A 510-nucleotide genomic window follows, 5' to 3' on the forward strand; every position below is an offset into this window, starting at 1 on the left:
ATTCTGGGGGTGATGCCTGCGTTTTGCAAAGGGTTGCATCAACCTGGGCGCAGAAGCACAACCACCCTCATGCGGTTTTGGGGGCAGTGCACGCATTTGTTGCAAAGTGTCACATCAACCCCTTTGCGAAAGCGCTCCCACCATCAATGCAGATTTTTGGGAAATGCACGAGTTCTTGCAAGGGGTTGCATCGACCCAGCCACAGGAACGCTCCCACCCTCCGTGCAATTTTGAGGGCACCACCCCAATTTTTCAGGAAGGATTTCATTGCCCCGGGTACAGAAGTGCTCCCACCCTCATGCACTTTTCAGGATGCCGCATTCAAAGGGCGATGCAAACAGCCGTCCCGAAGCATTTTGGGGGTGCTCGGGAGAGGGTTCCCCATTTTCCTCCATCCCCACCGTCTCTCCCCGCCCCAAGGTCTGCTGGCGGGGGTAAACATCACCAGCCCCACGCCGCTGGTGCGCGGCACGGCGGGCAAAGCGGCGCTGCTGTCAGTGCGCTACGCCA

General features: G+C 58.4%; 1 protein-coding gene across 1 annotated transcript in view; it reads left to right on the forward strand.

The window, feature by feature from the left end:
• Positions 1 to 420: 420 nt before the first annotated feature.
• Positions 421 to 510, forward strand: part of LOC104539108 (hepatocyte cell adhesion molecule-like) — a gene marked incomplete at both ends in the record, with an annotated part of 1,002 nt that continues 912 nt past the window's right edge. Inside the window, 1 exon segment of the mRNA XM_010182554.1 lies at positions 421 to 506. Within this exon segment, the coding sequence (XP_010180856.1) occupies positions 421 to 506 (86 nt within the window).

The sequence above is a fragment of the Mesitornis unicolor genome, unplaced genomic scaffold, assembly GCF_000695765.1.
Source record: "Mesitornis unicolor isolate BGI_N332 unplaced genomic scaffold, ASM69576v1 scaffold38464, whole genome shotgun sequence".
NCBI lineage: Eukaryota > Metazoa > Chordata > Aves > Mesitornithiformes > Mesitornithidae > Mesitornis > Mesitornis unicolor.